General features: G+C 49.1%; 1 protein-coding gene across 1 annotated transcript in view; it reads left to right on the top strand.

Moving 5' to 3' along the window:
- The window catches only part of Myo15a (myosin XVA), a 54827-nt gene extending 39257 nt beyond the window's left edge, over positions 1-15570 (top strand). Inside the window, exons 56-65 of the mRNA XM_038326982.1 lie at positions 232-362; positions 2674-2768; positions 2984-3061; positions 3661-3757; positions 5805-5965; positions 6713-6846; positions 8797-8930; positions 9440-9573; positions 11224-11364; positions 14808-15570. Coding sequence (XP_038182910.1) covers positions 232-362; positions 2674-2768; positions 2984-3061; positions 3661-3757; positions 5805-5965; positions 6713-6846; positions 8797-8930; positions 9440-9573; positions 11224-11364; positions 14808-14909 — 1207 coding nt within the window. The 3' untranslated portion in view covers positions 14910-15570. The remainder of the gene's footprint in view (positions 1-231; positions 363-2673; positions 2769-2983; positions 3062-3660; positions 3758-5804; positions 5966-6712; positions 6847-8796; positions 8931-9439; positions 9574-11223; positions 11365-14807) is intronic.
- Positions 15571-19139: the final 3569 nt, after the last annotated feature.

The raw sequence follows: 19139 nt of genomic DNA, 5'->3' as shown, positions 1-19139 counted from the left end.
GTCCTCTTCTCAAATGTGGCCACATTGAAAAATCTATATTTATCTGCTTCTCAAGAGAAATCCCCAAATCTAGCAATATTGGCCTCGACTGGTCTCATGTTCATTCTCGAACCAACCACAATGGCTCAAGTCACAGGGGTTGGCCGGTTTGGATCTGAACTCTAACTGACCAGTCTTGGATCCTGTGTTCATCTCTAAGCCACCTATGACGTGACCCCTGTGTGTTTCCAGGGACAGCTGTCAGCGAGGCTGGAGGCTGCTGTACATCATGGCTGCCTACTACGGCTGCTCTGAGGTCTTCTATCCATACCTCCTTCGCTTCCTCCAACATGTGAGCCGGACTCCAGGACTGCCCTTCCAAGGTGAGGCGGCGTGAGTGGGGACACCCACATGTAGGGACAGGACATTCATCCCCGGGCTGGCCAAACCAGAGAGCCTGGCCCTTGGCAGGTGCCAAGGCAGGATGAACAGATATAAATGGTTCTGCAGACTTTCATGGCTATCCCAAGGGAGGTGGTGCAGTGGTTCCTCTGATCTCATGTGGGTGTGTCTGGGGAAGGTTTCCTGGAGTAGGAATTGCCCTGGGTAGTGATTGCACAGAAAGAATTTCCAGGTGGACTTTGCAGAAGTCAAGACCCAGAAATGGAGAGCATGACATATAGGAGAAATGGAGGAGGTAGGCAAGAACCTAGAACACCAAAGAGGGACCCTGTTTTTACTTCTCCAGGGTCTTTAGTGGTCTGCAGTTGGTGGCACAGTCTCTGCTTTATTTCCGCCATAATAGGAAAGGGGCTGCTTCTGGCCTTGTTTCCATAGCAACTCTAAGGCATAGCCAAGGCATGGTGATGTGTCTCAGCACTCAGGAAACTAAGGCAGGAAAATTAGAGGTCCCAGAGCAGCTTGGAATACATACCATACATGCTGTCATTTCTGCTGCTATGATAAAACACCATGACCAAAACCAACTGTGGGGAGCAAATGGGTTTGTTTCATTTTATAGCTTACAATCCATCATGCCATGGAGGGAAGCCAGGGCAGGAACTCAAGGTAGGAATCTGGAGATAGAAGCTGAAGTAGTGCCATGGCATGTTTTTTGTTATTGTTGTTTGTTTTGTTTTTCGAGACAGGGTTTCTCTGTAGCTTTGGAGCCTTCCTGGAACTAGCTCTTGTAGCCCAGGCTGACCTCAAACTCACAGAGATCCGCCTGCCTCTACTTCCCAAGTGCTGGGACTAAAGGCAAACACCAACACCACCCGGCTTTTTTTTTTTAAGATTTGATTTCTTCGTGTAGTCCCAACTGTCCTGAAACTCCCTCTGTAGAGCAGGCTGACCTTGAACTCAGAGACCTTCTTGCCTAAGCCTCCTGAAGTGCTGTGACTAAAGGCATGTGCCACCACTGCCTAGCTTTCAGTCACCTTTTTTATACCTCCCAGGACCATTTGGCCATGGGTGGGACCAACTGTAGTGGGCAAGACCTTCTCACACCAATCGTTACTCAGGAAAATGCCCCATTGTCGTTGGAATTTCCTTTGGGCCACCAACCAGCTCCCAGATAAAAACACAGAGACTTATTGCTAATTATGAATGTTTGGCCTTAGCTTAGGCTTGTCCCACTAGTTCTTTTAACTTAACCTGTTTCTATCCCTCTATGCTTTGCCTTAGAGCCTTTTACCTTTCATTCATTCTGCATGTCCTGTTTTTCTGCTTTCTCCATGTCTGGCTAGCTGGCCCCCAGCATCTCTTTTTCTTTTTTTTTCCTTTGAGCCTAAATTCCTTCCCCTACTCACTCTTCCTGCCCAGAAGTCCTGCCTATACCTCCTCCCTCCCTATTGGCCAATCAGCTTTTTATTAGACCAATCAGGTGCCTTAGGCAGGCAAGGTAAAACAGCAACACATCTTTACATAATTAAGTAAATGCAACACATCTTTATATAGTTAAACAAATATTCCATAACATCCCATAGACATCTCCACAGACCAGGATGATGGGGCCCTTTTTCAGCTGAGGTTTCCTATTCTTGGTGTCTCTAGTGTGTGTCGAGTTGACAAAAAATAATGAGTACACACACTGAGATCCTATCTTCAAAAAGTAGAGGGATCAGGGCCCTTTAATCAATTAGAGTGATTGTAGCCATAGAGGACATAAGGGAGGCCTCCCCTCTGATCTCCCTCTGATTATTAACTGATGTGTATAACTAAGGAAGGGCTAGATGGGAGATGACTGAAGAATGTGCCCAAGAATTCCTGACTCCATCCGTGGACAGGGAAAGTATACTGCTTAGCTTCGATGCATGGAGCACAGACAGTGGGGGTATCTGTCTTATGATGCACAGTGAGACAGGGCACTTGACATGAAGTCCCAGTTGAGATGGCAGGGCACCATCATGTCATCTGTTGAACCAGTTGAGGATGAGCAACCTAGTCAACAGCTAAGGAACATAGATACCTCCAGGTCTATACAAAGCCAAGGCAAGTTTATAATCCCGTGAAACATAGGTTTGCATTCTGCTCTTACACTTCAGGTCTTAATCTTGGTGAATCATGTTGAGATCATGTTCCTCAACAAGACCTATTCCTTGTTGAAGGAATGCAGGGGGCTCATGGCTTGGGTAGGAGAAGCCTTTTCCATCCTTGGCCAACCTTGAGCATGGCCTCAGCTCTCTGCCTCTACAGGGATTGCCAAGGCCTGTGAACAGAACCTGCAGAAGACCTTGCGTTTCGGGGGCCGTCTGGAGCTCCCCAGTAGTATGGAACTTCGAGCTATGCTGGTGAGCCTACAGCAGGACTGGGGTCAAGATGAGTGGGAGCCACGAGCTCTGCCCAGAACCCTTTGCTAGGTCACGTGTGCTACATGATGTGTGAGGATGGCTCCTGTCAATCCCTGTGCCTAATGGCTTCTGCCCAGACATGCCTCTGGGTATGGGGACCTCCATGGGGGTGATAGGGTCCAGGCTTTCGACTTTCTTCTGCTTATCTACCCTAGGCAGGCCGAAGTTCCAAGAGGCAGCTCTTTCTTCTTCCAGGAGGTCTTGAACGCCATCTGAAAATCAAAACATGCACTGTAAGTGAGGAGCATCTTAACAAGCTGGAGCTGGAAGGGTAGGGATGCCAGGCTCTGGGTTGGATGAAGTGAGCATCAGTGGTCCCGAGACTCTCACCCGGACCCATGAGATAGGGCTTGAGGTTAGTTGCTCCTTCACTACTGTGAGTTCAGCATCTGCAGTTGGAAATATTTGGGAAAAGTCACATTGGGACAGATTCTTTTCTTGCCTTTCTCGAAACAATTCCGTATGACAATGTCCAACAATAGTCTACTCTATCTGGTACCATCAGCCAGAGATCAAAAGTCTAAAGAGGATACATGATGGGTCACATGCAAATAACTATACAGTTTTAAGTATTGGGCCTTGTTTCTCTGGAATTTGGTTCTGCAGGGGCTCCTGCAATAGGTACCTTATAGATACTGAGTGGGTATAGATACTCAGTCTAAGCAAACCAAGACTTCAAGAAGCTATGAGTCACATAGCCCAGAGTCACACAGAGAATGTAAAAAGGCAAATCAAGGGCCAGTTCCACAATTGTGCTCTGTCAGGTTGAGTACAGAGTTCTGTGCCTCTCTGTTAGTGGCTGGGGACCAGCTTTTCCTCTCTGGCCTCTCAGGTGGCTCTGGATGTAATAGAAGGGCTCTGCACCGAGATGGCCCTGACGCGTCCTGAAGCCTTCGATGAGTATGTCATTTTTGTCGTCACCAGCCGTGGTGAGTAGCCAGGAGGACTGAACATTCTAGGCTCCTTCATGGCCCAGCCCCAACTTTTGCCACGGGGCTTCTTTCCCCGTCCCAGTGGCCAGGCCAAAGGTCACTTTCTCTGAAACCTTTAACCTCCCCGAGAGAGGACCTCTGTGAGCACTGAGATCTTTCCCCAAGCCATTTGTTTATCCTACTTTGTTACGTTTTGCACAAGTCTGTCTTCCCTTTGGATTGGGGTTCATGGAGGAGAGAGCCTCTGAACACTGCTTTGGTCTCTCAGGGCGTCCTCAGTCAGAAAAGCTGCTCTCTAGTCCCTTTCACTTGGGGAAAGTTTCATCCATAAAACCAGACTCCTGAAGCCCACATAGGGGCACTTGCTCCCACCCTCCAGCCCTCCGAGTAGTATGTAAGCCCCTCCTAAGGTCTTTCGGGGGCCTCTGGGTACACAGGGAACCTCATACAACCCCAAGGCCCTCCAGTTTGCTCCGTGCCCACTTTAGGCTAGTTTTGCCTCCCACCAACTGGGAGTCACAGCCATCTCTGGTTATCCCTTCATGAGTGCCTCAGCCTTCCTACCCCAGGTCCAGCTAGGACAGAGGGGAGGGGATGGCAGGGAACAGCAAACATTTATTGAGCATATAGTAGACATGATTCAAAGCATCTAATGGTATAAACACCCGTGGTTGTTTGTTTGGTTTTTTTGAGGGGGATAAACTGGGAATCAACCCAGAGTCTCATGCAAGTTGTCTATGACTGAGAAATGCCCCCACCCCAGACACTAATGTTATAACATTTTTTTGGTTTTTCGAAACAGGGTTTCTCTGTGAAACAGTTCGGCTATACTGAAACGCACTTGGTAGACCAGACTGGCCTCAAACTCACAGAGATCCGCCTGCCTCTGCCTCCCAAGTGCTGGGATTAAAGGCGTGCACCACACTGCATGATGCTATAAAGTTTTTAACTCTATAGCATAGATTCTCCTCTTTGCTGTTTACAGTTGGGGAAACCGAGGCCAAGAGAAGCTCTGTTAGTTTCCTGTGGCTGCTGTAACAATGACCACAAGCCCAGTGACTACAATAACATAGATTGTCTTACAGTTCTGAGAGTCAGAGACACTGAACTAGAAACATGGTCAGGATTGCTTTCCTCTGGAAGCTTCAGGGGCAGTGCCATTTCTGCCCTTTCCTGCTTCTCTGGGCTGCCCACAGTTCTTGACTTGGGACTCCTTCCCTGTCTCTGAAGTCCAGATGTCTTTCTCCTACCCCAACCCCTCTCCCCACGTCTCTGACTTGAGCCTCTTGCCTCTCTTTTAGGATCTTCCGTGCTTGCATTTGTCCTATCCAGTAATCTAAGACCCTTAACACTTCTGAAATGTCCCTTTTGCCACAAAGGTGACATAGTCACAAGTTCTCGGCATTAGGACATTGCCCTCTCCAGAGGGACTATTTTCAGACACCACAGAGACCTGATCAAGGTTGCAATGTGGAAGTCAGAACCAAGGCAATCTGGCCTTAGGATTCTGGACCTCTTTTTCTCATCATGCTAACCAGCCTCCGTAGTACAGTTTTACTCAAGAAGTGAGAAGGAAGCAGAAACATCAGTACGAGGAGGAAGCATATGTATGCACCTCTGTCCCAGCTTAAAGCTCAGGCCTTCGACCTTACCCACCACAGATGTCCAGCAAGGGGGCTTTCCTGAAGGAGGGCTGCAGAAAGTCTCATGACTAAGGCCTACTGTGCTTCTCTGTAGTCCCAGCCTCTCCGGAAAGGAGCTGGGATTGCTCAGTGTAGAACCTGAGGCCCTTTCCAGAGCCTGGCAGACATTCCAGAACATTCCTAGGGAGAAATGAGATATCACTCATTTTTCCAGATTGGAGCAAATCCCCCTGTGATCACCAGCGCTTTGCTGGTGCACAGACATCCTGCTTTGTATGCTTGTTCTCTTGATGAGGAAGGTGCATCCTTGCTGGTGACAGTTCTCTTAGCTGGCAGGTTGGTGCCATGCACGACCACACCACAGATGCTCTTCTCCCAGCCATGCCTCTTTATCCCCGTAGGCCAGCACGTGTGTCCACTGAGCAGCAGGGCCTACATCCTGGACGTGGCCTCAGAAATGGAGCAGGTGGAAGGTGGCTACACACTCTGGTTCCGGCGGGTGCTTTGGGATCAGCCACTAAAGTTTGAGAATGAGCTGTATGTGACCATGCACTACAATCAGGTGAGGCGACCTCTCTGTTGTTCTGAACCCTTTAAAATGGGGGGGGGGGTCTGTCACGTCACAAAACACACATGCCACAACCCAGATTTTTGTGGAACTTGTGCCAAAGCTGTAGCAATTCCACATACAAAACACAGCCACGTTGTTGGATGTGGCGGTGCACGCTTTTAATCCTAGTGCTCAGGAGGCAGAGACAGGCAGATCTCTGGGAGTTCGAGGCCAGCCTGGTCTACAGCGCATGCTCCAAGCCAGCTGGGGCTACATTGAGAGACCTTTTCTCAAACCCACAACCACTTCATTTTGGGGTCACACAGTGTTGAGACCTACCTCTGCATAGCCTGGTATTGTGCTCACTCAAGGACCTGCAGACGCTTGATACTAACATTCTGCCCCAGATCTACAGGATCAGAAACTCTAGATGCAACTCTGAAGTCTGGCTTGACACGCTGTCTGCCTTGGGTTTCAATTTTGAGAAACATGTATCTAGTGAACACTTGCACACACTCTACTATTTATGTTTTGTTTTACTTAGCCCACTCTCTCCATGTTACCATGGAAACGCCCTCATAGTGTTCATCACTCAGAGCCCATATGCATCTATCCTCATTCCCCACAAACCAGGAAAGTGATGAGCCATAAACTAGAAGTGGGAAGGACTGGAGTCAAAGCAATTGCCTGACCCAGCAGCCTGGACAGTGAATGAGAGCGCCCCTGTCTGGAAGCCCCTCATGCCAATGCTTCCTGTAGGTTCTGCCTGACTACCTGAAAGGCCTCTTCAGCAGTGTGCCAGCCAGCCAGCCCAGTGAGCAACAAATGCAGCAGGTGTCCAAGCTGGCTTCCCTGCAGCACCGCGCCAAGGACCACTTCTACCTGCCCAGTGTGTGAGCACCCATCCCCTTGTCTCAATGGTGGGGAGCAGACCACCCGACCCCTCTTTTCTCACAACTGCCAAGCCCCAGTTGCCCCTCTGTACCAACTAGACTGGAAGATGCTTTTCTGGCCTTGAAGCTCTTTTCTTCTCTTGCGACATACTGTTAATAGCTTAGAACAAATTTAAGTATTAATGAAACTTTCACGACACACATACCCTGTAGGGCAGAAACTATACACAGCCATGAGGATGTAGCCACATAAACACTCACTGAGCTAGGTGTGGTGGCTTATGCCTCTAATCCCAGCCCTGGAGATGATGAAACAGAAGGATCAAGGATTTGAGTTCCTTGACCCAGGAACTCGAAGCTAGACTGGGCAACGTAGTGAGAACCCGATCTCAAAACACAGATCAAAACAGAGTTTGCCTACTCATTGGCAGTACTAGCACAGCTGTTAACACATGTAGAATGTAATGAAAACTAATCGTGGTGCCTGAGCGAGGACACCACCACTGTTCATCGGACGTCAGTCTGCCACCATCTCACGGTGGCCTCTGAGAAGCTTCACAGTTCACTTGTGAGAGGATGAGAGTGGGGAAGGGCAAATGACATGTTGGCGTCACTGTGGCAGTGGTTGTGGCCTCCCAGCCCTTGGACTGCACTTTGAGAAGCCCCGTATGAACAACGGCAAGCCACTTTACCATGTGTATCTCATGCCTCTACTGCCCAAGACCACATGCCGGGAGTGTTTTTCCTTTTTTATTTATTTATTTATTTATTGTGTGTGTGTGTGTGTGTGTGGTCTAAGCTGGCCTCAGTAGGTAGCTGGGGATAACATTAAACTGCCTCCACCTCCTGAGTACTAAGATTTCCAGGCCTGAACCAACACACCAAATTCTCAAAGAACTTTTCATGGAATGATTGTAAACAAGAAGAAGAAACCCTTAAATGTGTAATTCCAGAGGCTGGGAGATGGCTCGCTCCATAAAGTGCTGCCACACCAGCACGAGAACCAGAGTTCGAGTCCCACCACCCACAGAGAATGCCATACATGGTATCATGTGCCTGCAATCCCATTGCTCAGCAAGTAAAGACAGAAGGATCCCTGGGGCTTGCTGGCTAGTCAGTCTAGCTAATCAGTAAACACCAGGTTCAGTGAGAGACCTTGTCTCAAAAAAGAATTGAAGCCAGGTGTGATGGTACATGTCTTTAATCCCAGCACGCAGGAGAGAGGCAAACAAATCTCTGGGTTTGAGGTCAGGTTGGTCTACATAGTGAGTTACATAGTGATACCTTGTCTCCAAACCAACAATCAAACACACATCAATAATAACAATGATAATAGTTTGGAAAACAGTTGAGGAACCCAACATTTACCTCTGGCTTCCTACCCCATCAGGGCAGGGAACTCTGAGAGGGGAAGGGGCTGCCTCAACTTCTCCTAGCCCTTTCCCCAACTGCAGCCCAGGGCAGGTGGGATGGACCAGGGCTGCTAGTGCTATTTTCCACATGCCCGAGAGGCAGGACGTCTGTCCAGAGACAGCCTGCACATGTCAACAGGAGGGTGAGAGCAGGAACTGGGACGTGGGCATGAAGGCCCCAGGGACTCCGCCCACAGGTTCCTGCTTTGCACACCTGGAAGTCTCCCCACCTTTGTGCTTTCACCCCTTTGCCTTGAGCTCCTTGGGTCCAGGAACTAAGAAACCTAGTCTGGGTTCACACCTTACCTTGTTTACACTGCTTCTCTGTCACTGTATGACCTTGGACCCCTTGGGGAACCTCTCAGAGCCTCAACTTCCCCACTTGTGAGTAAGGACCCCATATTTCCTTCCCATGCTCCCCCTTCAGTTAGTATCCCAGGGAAGTATGGCAATCACCTCTGCTTGGTATCATACCTGCTTCACAGTGGGGATCAATAGGTGGGTGGGTGCTCAGAAACCCTGTACCCTCTGCACACAGGCGTGAAGTTCAAGAGTACATCCCAGGCCAGCTCTACCACACCACAACCAGTGACACCTGGCTCAACCTGGTTAGCCAACACCGGCAGCAGACTCAGGCACTCAGCCCCCACCAGGCCCGTGCTCAGTTCCTGGGTGAGAGCTGGGAGGAAGGCTGGAGACCTCGGGGGAGCTGAACTGAGGGTGGCCAGAGGGAGGTTGGAGATACTATTTTCTTTTTTCAATTTATTTGTGTTTATTTTATTGGTGTTTTAGCCTGTATGTATGTCTTTGGGAGGGTGTTGGATCCTGGAGTTGCAGACAGTTGTGAGTGCCATGTGGGTGCTGAGAATTGAACCACTGAGCCATTTCTCCAGCCCCAAGGAGATGCTATTTTCTTTGCACAAAAGCAGTTTTTGAAAAGACTTGTTGCCACTTTCCTAAAAGTATCACCTGGGCTGGAAATGATGCTGGGCATAGGGCTAAAGGCGAAGGAACTCGGAGGTGTGGTACGGTGTGGTACAGGGAGAGGCCAGGAGGGGAGGAAGAGAGGTTTGGGCAGAGTGGAGCAGAGAGCAGTTTCTGCAGACAGCTGGCAGCTCAGGGCAGTGGCTGTCCCGTTGTCCTGGCCCAGGTGTCCTGATAACAGGCTCTCCACACTGCAGGCCTCCTCAGTGCCTTTCCCTTGTTCGGCTCCTCCTTCTTCTTCATCCAGAGCTGCAGCAACATCACAGTACCAGCCCCCTGTATCCTCGCTGTCAACCATAATGGCCTCAACTTTCTCAGCACCAAGACCCATGTGAGTGGCTTCTGCCAGGCCCTGCCTACCTGTGCCCTGTCCCTTCTATCCTTTGGTATCCCCACCTACTTAGGGACAAAGATTGCCAGCTTGGCATTTATCTCCATCTGTGGTCTGTAGCCAATCCCTTCTCCTACAAAGCCTTCATTTGGAAAGTGGGAATAATGGAATTTTGGCCCGCTCTAGGGCTATGTGAAGGGGACATGTAGGAAAACACACCAAGAGCATGTGACTAGTATGTCATGCTGTCAGGGCTGCACATCACGGTCTGAGAGCCCTATGAAATGAAAGGTCATTTTCTCATTTTTCTGGAGGTTGAAATTCCAAGATTTCTGCAGCTTGGGAGCTATGGTTTCTCCTTGGCTTGTAGACAGTAAACTTTTTTTTTTTTTTTTTGGTTTTTCGAGACAGGGTTTCTCTGTAGCTTTGGAGCCTGTCCTGGAACTAGCTCTTGTAGACCAGGCTGGTCTCGAACTCACAGAGATCCGCCTGCCTCTGCCTCCCGAGTGCTGGGATTAAAGGCGTGCGCCACCACCGCCCGGTTTAAACTTTTTGTTTCTTTGTTTGTTTTTGTTTTCCAAGACAGGTTTCTCTGTGTAGCCTTGACTGTCCAGGAACTTGCTCTGTAGACCAGGCTAGCCTCGAACTCACAGAGATTTGTCTGCCTCTGCCTCCGAGTGCTGGAATTAAAGGTCTGTGCCACAACCACCTGGCAAACTTTCCTCTTCTTATAAAGACACTAGTCTTGCTGGAATGGAGCCAAACCTAGTGGCCTCGTTTTAACTGATTTACCTCTTTTGGGCAGGGGAGCTGTATAAATCTGTGGCCTAGCTAGCCTTAAATGATTCTCCAGACTTAATTTTCCAACATGGGATTACAGACATATACCATATACCTACTTTGTATCTTTCTACCTTGTGATACTGAGGATAGAACCAGGGACCCCCATACTAGGCAAGCATTCTATCCTTGGTCCTTTAACCCCCTCTTTACAGGTGCTACTTCCAAATATAGTCAGGTTCCAGGGGATTAGAGCTTCCCATAGCGTTAAAGAATTGGACTTGCCATCCTTTTCTTAGTTCCTGCTCTTAAAAACCAAACATGGGTTGTGAGTTTGGAGACAGGAGCGGGCTTAGAGGTGAGGCTAGAAGACACTGGAAGAAGTAAGTGGGGTGGGGAAGGCGCAGGTGTACAGGTTGGAGACACTGAGAGACAACACAGAACACACTTGTAAAGGTGTGTCTTCTTCTCCTGGGGTAAGGAGCTGCCTTGACTCCTCACTCTGCATCCCCATTGGTCAGTAGTTGAAGGTGTCTCCTTTAGGTACTGACTGTCCATCACTCGGCCTTTCTCTGCATGGGTACCAGAAATCAAGCTCTTTGATAAAGGGATACAGGTGTTCCCAGAAATACTCCCAGCCCCCACTGTCCTTTGTATCTCAGGCATGAAGCATCAGTATGTGATGAATCAGTTCCCCTGGAGAGGAAACTGAGATCCAGAGTGGTCAGGTGAATTGCTCCAAGTCACAAAGTCAATGAGTGTATGGGGAACTAGGGCTGGGCCTTCTGCTTTTTGATACAACTTTCAGGGGGAAGGTTTGGTGTAGTAGAGACTGTCCTCACCCTTCTTGCCATCTGTCCTCATCCCCAGGAGCTAATTGTGAAGATCCCCCTGAAGGAGATCCAGTCCACGTGGACTCAGCAGCCCACGGCCAATTCCAGCTACCCTTATGTGGAGATCTCACTGGGGGATGTGGGAGCCCAGCGTACCATGCAGCTCCAGCTGGAGCAGGTAAGTCCAATCCCGCCAGCCAGAGCCTGTCCTAAGACTCTGGCTCTCTCATTCTACTTTAGTCTGGGCTATGCCCCAGGAAGCATACAGCCCAGTTCAGGCAACAGAGCTGTGGTTATCGTGCAGGCCTTCCCAGGAAACAGTTCAAGAGGCACTGTGGAGAAGACCCAGGTTGTTTGCAGAAAAGCGATATATTTGGTAGGGTACTAGGAAGATTCACCAGGGAAATAGAGGCCTCAGAGCTCTTTGAATGTTAAAATAGAACTCTGTGAGATGGAGGTATAACTCAGGAGCTAGAGTACTTGTGTAACATGTATGAAGCCATAGGTTTGATCGCTGGTGCTGCACAAAAACTGGACGTGGTGATACATGGTACATACCTGTAATCCCAGCAACCTCAGAAGGTAGAGACAGGAAGATCCTGAGTTCAAGGTCATCCTTAGCTACAAAGGCCAGTCTGGGTTAGAGACCCTGCCTAGAAAAGAAAGAAGAAGAAGAAGAGGAAGAGGAGAAGAAGGAGAAGGAGGAGAAAAAATAATACTAATCAGAAGCTTTCTGAGGTCACTAGGGAGCAACAGAAGGTTGGTGAGTGAACAATTTGGCACAGGAAATCTAAGGAAGTTGTCCTGGCCTGAGACACAGCAAGTGGATTGTGGGGGCCTGGGATTGGAATCAAGGTACAATAAGTTTCCTTGTGACTTCTAGCCTAGCTGACATCTAGACTAGGAACTAGACTCCTGGCTAAATCTTATGGTCCCTAGCATCAGGACAGAAACAGAGGCATGGTTGAGGCAGAGAAAGGGACAAGGTTTGGGATGGTCTCATTTTTTACCTTTCTAGCCCACCACCTCCCCTATGAGACTGGGCCTTTGGCTGTACTAGCAAGAGCCCTCGAGAACCTGTGCTGCAGGACCAGGTTCCTGGATGGCCTTCTGCCACACCCCTTTGCCCGGCCTCCCCCATTCTCCTTCCTCTGGCAGCCATGATTTCTTTCCCTGCAACCTCTCTGCCCCCAGGGCTTTCAAAATTATCTCTGCAGTGGAGGCTAGGGTTTCTATTGCTATGATAAAACACCACCACCCAAAGCGAGCTGGGGAGGAAAGGGTTCATTTGGCTTACGCTTCCACATTCTAGTCCATCACAGAAGGAAGTCAGGACAGGAGCTCAAACAGGGCAGGAACCTGGAGGCAGGAGCTGATGCAGAGGCCATGGAGGGGTACTGCCTACTTGCTTGCTTTTCATGGCTTGCCCAGCCTGCTTTCTATAGAACCCAGGACCACCAGTCCAGGGATGGTACCACCCACAATGGGCTGGGCCCTCCCCAGGGCATCAATCACAAATAAGACAATGTCTTCCAGCTGGAGCTTATAGAGTCATTGTCTCAATTGAGGTTCCCTCCTTTCATATAACTCTGATTCGTGCCCAGCTGACATAAAATAGGCAGCGCACGTGTCATACTTCCCTTTCCTGCTCTAGCCGGAGCCCTAGGCTCCCTCCGCGGCTCCTTGACTCTGCTGTCCTTCCATCCATCTGCTCTCTATCACCACTGCAGCCTCCTCTCTCTCTCTCTTCCTGCCCAGTCAGTTCACTTTCCTTGCCTCTTTCAGCTCCCCTGTGCTGACGTCATCTGCTCCTGCCTGCTCCAGGTCCTTTGCCCTGGCTATTCTCTCCACTTGAAACATTCCCTCTTCCTGGATTCCTCACAGGGCTTCCTCCCTCCCTCCCTTTACTTAGGTTTCATCATAAAAGCCCCTCTTTGCAAAAGCCTTTCTTGTCCCTCCTCCCTAATGGCACGCCAGCTCTGCCCCAGTGGCCCTCAGCACACCCTGCATAGCACTTATGCATTTGTTCGCCTGTTGCCTGCCTCCCCACCAGAACATCAGCTGCATGAGGACAGGGCCTTATCCATCTTAGTTGAACCACGACGACAGCACAGTGCCGGGCATAGTAGATGCTAGTGTGTGCTTGCTGGGTTGATAAGTATATGAATAGGAGGGTGGGAGAGTGAGTAGATGGGCTACACATGAATAAAGGCCTTTTGGCTTCTCCAGTTCCTTGCCGTCCCCTCCTGTAAAGAAGCTACCATCTCTGTCCCGTATGTATAGAAGGCCACAGTCTTTTATCCATGCCTTCATTCAACACACAGCCATTGAGCATCTTGTTCAGCATGCTTTAATAAACCTGGCTGAACCCCCTGCTCTACTGGCTCTCACAGAACTCCAGTTCCTCAGATCTGATTTTGTTGTTTTGTTGGTGTTGTTTTGTTTTGTTTGAGACAGGGTGTCTCTATGTAACAGCTCTGGCTGTCCTGGAACTCGCTTTGTAGACCAGGCTGACCTTGAACTCATAGAGATCTACCTGCCTTGAGTGCTAGGGTTAATGGCATGCGTCATCACCACCTGGCTCCAATTTCAGATCTGGGGGAAAAAAAAAAGAAAAAAAAGCCTCTACCTAATCATGATCCATAATGGGAAGGATCTATGTAAGAGGCAACTAGGGATGACTCCCAGGAGGAGGTGGTTTCCAAGTGTGGTGCCATTGCTGTCTCAGGCTGTGCAAGGGTGTTCTGAAGCACTCCTGCTGCCTTTAAGCCTGTTTCCATATCTGCTAAGATGGGCACAAGCATAGCAGCCTATGAAGAGGAAAAAGATTGATTGTAAGGAGCTGTGTTGGCCAGCCTTGCAGTGCTGTGACAAACACTTAATTAGAATTTTACTATTCTAAGTGGTAGTAGGTGGTGGCGCACGCCTTTAATCCTAGCACTCAGAAGGCAGAGGCAGGTGGTTCTCTAAGTTTAAGACCAACCTGATCTACACAGAAAAACCCCAATTCAGAGGGAAAAGAAATCTTAGGCCAGGAATGGTGGCATGCCCTTTCATCCCAGAACTGGGAGGTGGAGGCAGGTAGATCTCTACAACTTTCAAAAGCCAGCCAAAGCTACACAATGAGACCTGTCAAAAAAAAAAAAAAAAAAAAAACAAAACCAAACCTTGCTGGGCATGGTGGTATATGCCTATAATCCCTGTAATCCTAGCCCTGGGGAAGCAGAAGCAGGAGGATCTCTGAGAGTCCAGGCTACACATTGAAACCCTGTCTCAAAATAACAACATCATCATCAACAACAACAAAATTCCATCTAAGCCCTCCACAAGCCTGCTGAACTGGGTCTGGTAAACCCAAACCCTTCCGATAAGGCCACCGAGTCTCAAGGAAGCATAGCAACTGACCTTAGGTCACACAACACAAGCAGCAAAGATTATGCCCAATGCACTGTCCCCTGCTTGCTGTCCCTTCCGGCCTATGGCCCACCAGCTCTTTCAGAGGGAACTGGGGACAAGGATCCTCAAGTAGGTCATGTGACCTCTGCTCTTTTTCCAACTACATCTCTGTTTTGGAGATGGAGGTTAAGAGACTATTCTGTGCCCGCCCCCCCGCCCCCCCAGGGTCTGGAGCTGTGTCGTGTGGTGGCTGTCCATGTGGAGACCATGCTCAGTGCCCGGGAGGAGCGGCTTACACTGCCCCCCAGTGAGATCACCCTGCTCTGACATGGCCTATCTTCTTGCTGCTTCCTACTAGAAGATTTTCTCTGTGGCCTGAGGGTAGTTGCTGGGCCTGTCTGAACCAGTGACCCCAGACAAGGGCCAGAACCTTGGAGAAGACCAAAGAAGACAGGAGGAAAAACCTCAGGAACCCAAGAGGACCTGTCTACAGCTGGGACAGAATCACTGATGCAGCCAAGGGTTAGTTAGCAGAAGTAACTTTTAAAAGCTAGGCTTTCGGACAGTGAGGACGAAAGCAGGACAACGGGACCTCCAGGAGGTGACAGGTGCTGCCTTGACTACCACCCTTGACGGGGAAGCCCCATACCGGGGAAGCCCCATACCGGGGAAGCCCCATACCGGAAGTCTAGATGTATTGGGGCCCGCCTTTGGTTTCTCTGGGGCTTGTTACTCAGATCTGTTCCAGCTTCATACCTCCGCCTTCCATGTGACCTTATCAGGTGCCCTCAACCTGGACCTGTGACCCTTGGTCATTTCTTTGCAAATAAGCAGTATTCTTGGCAGTAGTATCCTCCGTGGAATCACTCAGTGGCTGGCAAGCAAGTCTGAGAAAGGAGGTAGACACAGATGTGCCAGACTCGCTGCTGTGAACAGCATTTCCAGCAGACACATCTGTCCCCCCCCCCTTCAAGGGACCCTTGGCCTCCACTCTACAATCCTTTGGTAGCCCCAGTCCCAGCTTCCATCACAGGATGAACCACCCATGGCACAAGAGTGGGGCAGTAGAGAAGTTCCAGCTCAGGCGGTGGGGCTAGGAAGACTGAGAAAAGCCTCCGGTCGGCACATTATGGTTGTATGAGTAAAGCTTGCTAAGAAGAGAAGGGAAGGAGAGGAGTCGACATTCTAGAGGAAACCACGGTTCCCTGCTGGGTTTTCAGGAGGGTCTAGCCTAAATTGATGGCTAATGTAGAGTAGGCCCTTGGAAAATACTTGCCATATAAATGAAAGGATAAATTTAAAAAAATGCTAGGTATGATGGCATACACCTGTAATCTCAGCACTCCAGAGGCTGAGTCAGGAAGATTACTTCGAGTTCAAAGTCAACCTAGCCTACATAGCAAGACCCTGTCTGGAAGAAAAAAAAGATGCTGGGGAGATCCTCAGTGGTTAAAAGCATTGGCTGCTCTTCCAGAGGACCTGGGTTCAACTCCTAGTACCCACATGGCAACTTGCAACCATCTATAACTCCAGTTCCACAAGGTCTGTTGTCCATGGGTACCAGGCACATGTATGATGTACAGACATGTGTACAGACAAAATACCCATACATCTAAAAAAATAAAATTTAAAAATAAATAAAATGAATGAGCGTGGATGGGAAGTGCTGGTGATGGGGGATTGGTAGAAGACACAGAGGCTTGGGAACTGGGACTAGCCTGGCATCAGCATCCATGACACCAGAGGAAGGGCCTGAGACTCATTCAGCCATTCAGTACCTCACCAGGCCCTGGGAACTACTATATGGGATAACTATAAACCAGGACCAATCCCAGGAATGGAACCAGCCAATTGATAAGAACAGGTCCCAACTCATGGGGCCTAAAATGATGTCACTAGTAGCAGGTGACTCTGGTATTAGAAAAACTTTTTTGGGGGGGGGGGTTCGAGACAGGGTTTCTCTGCAGCTTTAGAGCCTGTCCTGGAGCTAGCTCTTGTAGACCAGGCTGGTCTCGAACTCACAGAGATCTGCCTGCCTCTGCCTCCCGAGTGCTGGGATTAAAGGCGTGCGCCACCACCACCCGGCTAGAAAAACTTTTGAGAGTAGCTTGGACCCAGCTTGGGAATTCACAGAGTTTCATCCCAAGGGCCAGGTAGAACTTTCCAGTAGTAGTGGATCTGCTGCCCTCACAACTGGGGGCAAGGAGCTGGGAGACCTGAGGGAAGGCTGTCTTTGGTCTACAGCCTGTGAAACTCCAGCATGACCTCGGAGGATGGAGGATTGACTATTTGGGGGAGATTTTGGATGTCTAAGCAGCAGGACACTATGGCTTGATGAGTCAGGATGTTGCAGAGGGTCAAGAAAGAACTTTGATGTACTCACTTTAAGGCTCTCACTTCATGCTACTGCCTGAGGCTGACTTTCTCTAGAAACAGGGCAAGAACTATGCAAGGCATAGTCACATCAGCACTACCATAAGGACCATGGCTCTGGGTAGCTCGCTTGGGGTTCCTTAGCCCTGGTGTCTAGCTGTAGTAATTAATTCTTTTGTTACTGGTGGAAAAACACCTGACAAGTCACTTGCTAGCCGGGCAGTGGTGGTGCATGCCTTTAATCCCAGCACTCAGGAGGCAGAGGCAGGTGGATTTCTGTGAGTTCGAGGCCAGCCTGGTCTACAGAGCGAGTTCCAGGACAGGCTCCATAGCTAATGGGGAACACTGTGGAGTGGGGTGGGGGGCCAGAATCCTAGAACTCCTGCTGCCATGACTCCTCTGCCATGAATGAATGACAGCACCCTGAAACTGTGAGTAAAATTTCTGAGATGTCTGGGAATCATATCCATGCAGATAAGTCCAGTCAGGGGAAAAGCCACAGGACTTATCTCCCCAGGCCACTACCTTTTCATCCAGTGGCTTGGCCACATTCTCCCAAACCTGACTCCTTTCATTTTCAGGGGTACTGGTCTAACCACCTGGAGTTCAGAAAATTCATTCAACTATTTGGGGTGGGCTACAGGCATTCAATTTAGACAGATTTAATGTCACATAGATTACCAGTACATATGTGTGACAACAGTTCCTTAAAATGAGAATAGATGTAACTGGGAATTAGGACCGACCTCCTGAGTGCTGGACCCACAATGACAGCAAGGATATGGTCCATTATGTCAGTTCATCCTAAAACTATAAAAGGCTTATGATTAGATTGTTTCTCCTGCTAACATTACAAAAATATTCCTTCATAATCCCACCTGACCTGAGCTTTAGTGTATATGTGCCTGTCTCTTCTTCATTCCCTTAACACCCCTAGCCAAGGTTCTAGGACTGAGCACAGGCTGATGTGGTGAGGCCCAGGACAGAAAAAGTTCCAGCCTAATGTGGGACAATAGAGGAGGGATATCTGGGCAGCATGGAAGATCAAAGTAATAAACTCATGGAGGCTTGGCGCTCAGGCAAGCGCAGCCATGCACATCATAATTCAGGACACTGAAATAACCAAAATGACCTCTTTGCTGCCTCTCCTCCCCCTATGGAACAAGGGACTGGGCTTGCCCTAATTTCAGGCAGACACATGCCTCTAGCTCTCTCCTGCTCAGGACTCTTAAGGGAGTGCTCTCTGGGTGGTTGAAGGCCCACACTGAAGAGCCAAAAGAGGCCTGCAGTCAGATCCACTTCTTTACTGGCTGGTTGCTGCCCTCTGAGTTTTGCTTGGAACAAAGATATTCTAAGTGTTCATTAATATTCCCAGCATAGGACACAAATGGAGGTTAGGATTGGACATCTGTTGTTGTTGTTGTTGTGTACGTGCACTCCTGTGTGCATATGTGAAAACAGGTGCCTGTGTGTGTGGACGCCAGAAGCCTGAGGCTGTAGGTTTATGTCTTCCTTGATTACTTTCCATGTTAAAGTTGTGAACCTGGAGCTCACCAATTCAAGTAGGCTATCTGGCTAATGAACTCCAGGGATTTCGCTGTCTCCATAAACCTCCCATCCACGCCTCACTGCTGGGCTTACAGACACGTGCTACCTAGCTTTTTCACATGGCTGCTAGGGAATCTGAACCTGTCTTCATGTTTTACATGGCAGGTATTTTACTGAGCATCTCTCCTGCCCTACATTGTTTTAAAAGGTAATTTTAGGAGTTTCAGGAGTGTTCAGTTGATAAACCTGACTTCAATCCCAGAATCGAGTGGGTTTTTTTGTTTGTTTGTTTTTGGTTTTTTGTGGACAATTGTAATCTTGTAGCTGGGGAGGCAGAGACAGGATTCCCAGAGCAGCCTAGTCTACTTAACAAGATTTAACAAGTTCCAAGCCCCTGCCTCAAAACATGGTGTGCAACACTCCAGTAATAACACCTGAGGTTGGCCTTAAGTATGCATGCCCGCAATGTACCTACACACTTATGCACTGTGCACACATGAACACACATACAAAAAGGTAAGTTTAGGAGGCAAAGGCATCCTCACCTATATAGCAAGACCTTGTCTCAAAAAACAAATTATTTTTTACTATGTGCCAGGCCCCCTTCAAACACTAACTCACTAACTCATTCAGTCC

The sequence above is a fragment of the Arvicola amphibius genome, chromosome 4, assembly GCF_903992535.2.
Source record: "Arvicola amphibius chromosome 4, mArvAmp1.2, whole genome shotgun sequence".
NCBI lineage: Eukaryota > Metazoa > Chordata > Mammalia > Rodentia > Cricetidae > Arvicola > Arvicola amphibius.
Note: the sequence above shows the minus strand (reverse complement) of the source record. Positions and strands in the feature narration are given on the sequence as shown.